Source organism: Equus caballus, chromosome 7, assembly GCF_041296265.1.
Source record: "Equus caballus isolate H_3958 breed thoroughbred chromosome 7, TB-T2T, whole genome shotgun sequence".
In the NCBI taxonomy this organism is placed as follows: domain Eukaryota; kingdom Metazoa; phylum Chordata; class Mammalia; order Perissodactyla; family Equidae; genus Equus; species Equus caballus.
Window position 1 is genome coordinate 75,497,853 of NC_091690.1, and position 3,393 is coordinate 75,501,245.

General features: G+C 38.8%; 1 protein-coding gene across 1 annotated transcript; it reads left to right on the plus strand.

Annotated features, from left to right (window-relative positions):
- Positions 1 to 1,078: 1,078 nt before the first annotated feature.
- OR52J3G (olfactory receptor family 52 subfamily J member 3G) lies at positions 1,079 to 2,047 on the plus strand. The gene has a single exon (XM_001497783.2). It carries the CDS (start codon positions 1,079 to 1,081, stop codon positions 2,045 to 2,047), a length of 969 nt encoding a protein of 322 aa, XP_001497833.2.
- The last annotated feature ends 1,346 nt before the right edge of the window (positions 2,048 to 3,393 follow it).

The following is a 3,393-nucleotide window of genomic DNA, read 5'->3' on the forward strand; positions in this document are numbered from 1 at the left end:
TTTGAGTTTATGAGAGCCTGATTGCTTATTCATCGTTTTGAAGGCATTGACAAAGCATCCTTCCCTATTTCCTTTAGACAATTACAGAAAAGAATTCCCTCTCCAATTAGATTTTGTATTCCATAGATCTTTGTGTTACTCAGAAATGCCTTCCCCAGGTCTATAACCACCTGAGGCTTTCTAGGTTGTCCTCTAACCACATCTACAGTGACTTAGGCAGAAGGAGTGAACCCAGTACATCTTAGTTCTGTAGCAATGGTAAAATTAGGAGGATTTCTCAGAGGTATGAATGTGGAGCGGAGAGTGAATGAAGAAGCTTTCAAATACCACTAAAACCATCACCACCATAATATTAAATGAGCTGCTATGAAATGGGATGGTCTTGGGAAAATAGAGACATCAATGAAAATCTACCAAAAGTTTATTATTATCTTTCTCTCTGGGTCCTCTCAAGCACACAAATATATGACCCAGCCTGTGTGTCCTCCTGGGCAGTCATCCCAGAGTGTCTGTGCTTTTGTTTGTGATAATGTATACCTCTGATATTGTCTTTCTGTCTTATTCACAGGATATTAGGCTTGATCTTGGTATTTTCGCTATGTCAATAAATGATGACCAAATCATTAGAGACTTCCTGCATTTTCTAATCATGGAAGTGTGTTGTATATTTGTGCCTGTGAATTTGTGTTCTCACCTGTCTCTGTTTGGATTTATATCTGCATTTCCATATGTGTATCCTTGATTTTTCATGTTTCCCTCTTCAGATAGGGACTTCACAAAAGGTATGGTGCATATTAAATTATTCCATGATGAATATCAAGTTCTATGTCTTATAATTCTGCCATGAGCTTGCTGATGAGGCCTACATGTTAAAAAAAATTAGAATTAAATTTGTGTAAGGATTAAGATGTTTGAGACTAGACTGTTCAAATGAGAATAGTTTGATTTAGAATAAAGAATTACATTAATATGCCCTTCCAAATTGCAATTATTTTCATTTTCACTATATATTGAAGCACTAAGCTTATCATTTTAAGAACCACTTTTTGTTCAAAGCTTTTTTTTTCTCCTTCTAGGAATGACCACTTCTCCTAATCTGTCATTTGGAAGGATATTTTATTCCAACAGCAGCGTTTTTCACCCGGCCACATTTTTCCTCATTGGAATCCCAGGTCTCGAAGAGGTCCACGCCTGGATCTCCATGCCTTTCTGCTCTGTTTACCTTGTGGCTTTACTGGGCAATGCCACAATTCTGCTCGTCATCAAGACGGAACACATGTTCCGGGAACCCATGTTCTACTTTCTAGCCATCCTTTCAACAATTGATCTGGCCCTTTCTACAACCTCAGTGCCCCGCATGCTGGGTATCTTCTGGTTTAATGCTCATGAAATTAACTTTGGAGCTTGTGTGGCCCAGATGTTTTTGATCCATGCCTTCACTGGCATGGAGGCTGTGGTCCTGGTGGCCATGGCCTTTGACCGTTATGTGGCGATCTGTGCTCCACTCCACTACACGACCATCTTGACATCCCGTGTGCTGATGGGAATCAGTTTATACATTGTAATTTTCCCAGTCTTTCTTACACTTCCCATGATCTATCTCATCTACCATCTACCCTTTTGTCAGGCTCATATAATAGCTCATTCCTACTGTGAGCACATGGGCATTGCAAAATTGTCCTGTGGAAACATCCGTATCAATGCTATCTATGGGCTCTTTGTAGTTTCTGTCTTTCTTCTGATCCTGGTCCTTATTGGCATCTCCTACGTTTACATTCTCCGTGCTGTCTTCCACCTCCCATCGCAGGATGCACGGCTAAAAGCCCTAAGCACATGTGGCTCCCATGTTGCAGTCCTCTGTGTTTTTTATATCCCCTCAGTCTTCTCTTTCCTCACTCACCGATTCGGACACAACATACCCCACTATGTTCACATTCTTGTTGCCAACCTCTATTTGGTTATCCCACCCTCACTTAACCCCATCATTTATGGTGTGAGGACCAAACAGATTCGAGAACGAGTGCTCTGTGCCTTAACTAAAAAATAGTGATTTCAACCTCCTTTGTTTACCAAGTATTTTGATGCTGCAAGAAAATCTAGTGTGTTATTGCCTGAAAGACTTTTTCTGTCTAAATTTTATTTCTGCCAAATTGCATTCCAGAGGATTTGATGTTGTTTCCTTATTGATTCTATAATTTGAATAATATTCATAATATTTCGAGTTCAAAGACAAATTCCTGTTATGGAAGCAAGAACTGTTTGTACTAGTAAATTTGGAGTGAGAGTCAGTAGTTCAAGCAATGACCTTTCTTATCATTACATTTGCTAACACTGCTTTTTTCCCCCCAATTTTTAAGTTCTATTATTTTCTCCCAGTTAACAAAAGACAAGGAAACATATAACAAATACTTCTGTTCTCATAACATGGAATTAAAGAACATTATAATTTTGATTTATTTATCTTAAATGTTTTTCTTGCCTTGAGCTGAAATCTATTGCCTTTCTTTCCCCCCACCCCCTTTTTTTCCCTTTAGGAGGATTAACGCTGAGCTAACATCTGTGCCAATCTTCCTCAGTTTTGTATTTGGGTTGCCACCACAGCATGGCAGATGAGTGATATATGTCCACACCTGGAATCCAAACCTGAGAACCCGGCCTGCCAAAGCAGAACGTGTCAAACTTAAGCACTGTATCATGGCACTGGACTTTTAAATGTTATTCTTAGTCAAACACATGAGACATTTAAGTTGAAATGACCCATGACTGCAACTGCAGTTCAGTTGCAGTTTTTTTCTTATCCTCAGAGACAGGAATGACTATCACATTTTTTTTTTCTCTTTCTTAGAGTCTAAATTTATCATTTCAAATTCAATAGTTTCGTGGGGGGCTTGAAATTGTAATTTTTAATTCATGTAAATAGTAATGCACTGTGTATCATTTCACAGAAAATTATTTCACTTAATAGTAAATTTAGAGATCTGTCTATGCTGATGCGAATGGGATACAGTTATTTCCTTTTAAAATGTAGCAGAATTTTTCATTCCCATTTTATATATCCCTACATCTTTGATGATATATAAAATTGTTTAGTTATTTTTAATTTAGTATCAATGTTATGACATTTTTATGAACAGTTTTTGTGCATATTAGAAAAATTTCTAACGTTTCTACCCTTAAAGACAGAATTGTTGGCACTGGCCCCGTGGCTGAGCAGTTAAGTTTGTGTGCTCTGCTTCAGTGGCCCAGGGTTTCACCAGTTTGTATCCTGGGCGCAGACATGGCACTGCTCATCAGGCCATGCTGAGGCGGCGTCCCACATACCACAACCAGAGGCACTCACAACTAGAATATACAACTATGTACTGGGGGCCTTTGGGGAGAAGAAGAAGAAGA

What these genes read in the sequence shown, in the direction of transcription:
- OR52J3G (XM_001497783.2), top strand. Translation starts at nt 1,079, where the DNA reads ATGACCACTTCTCCTAATCTGTCATTTGGAAGGATATTTTATTCCAAC.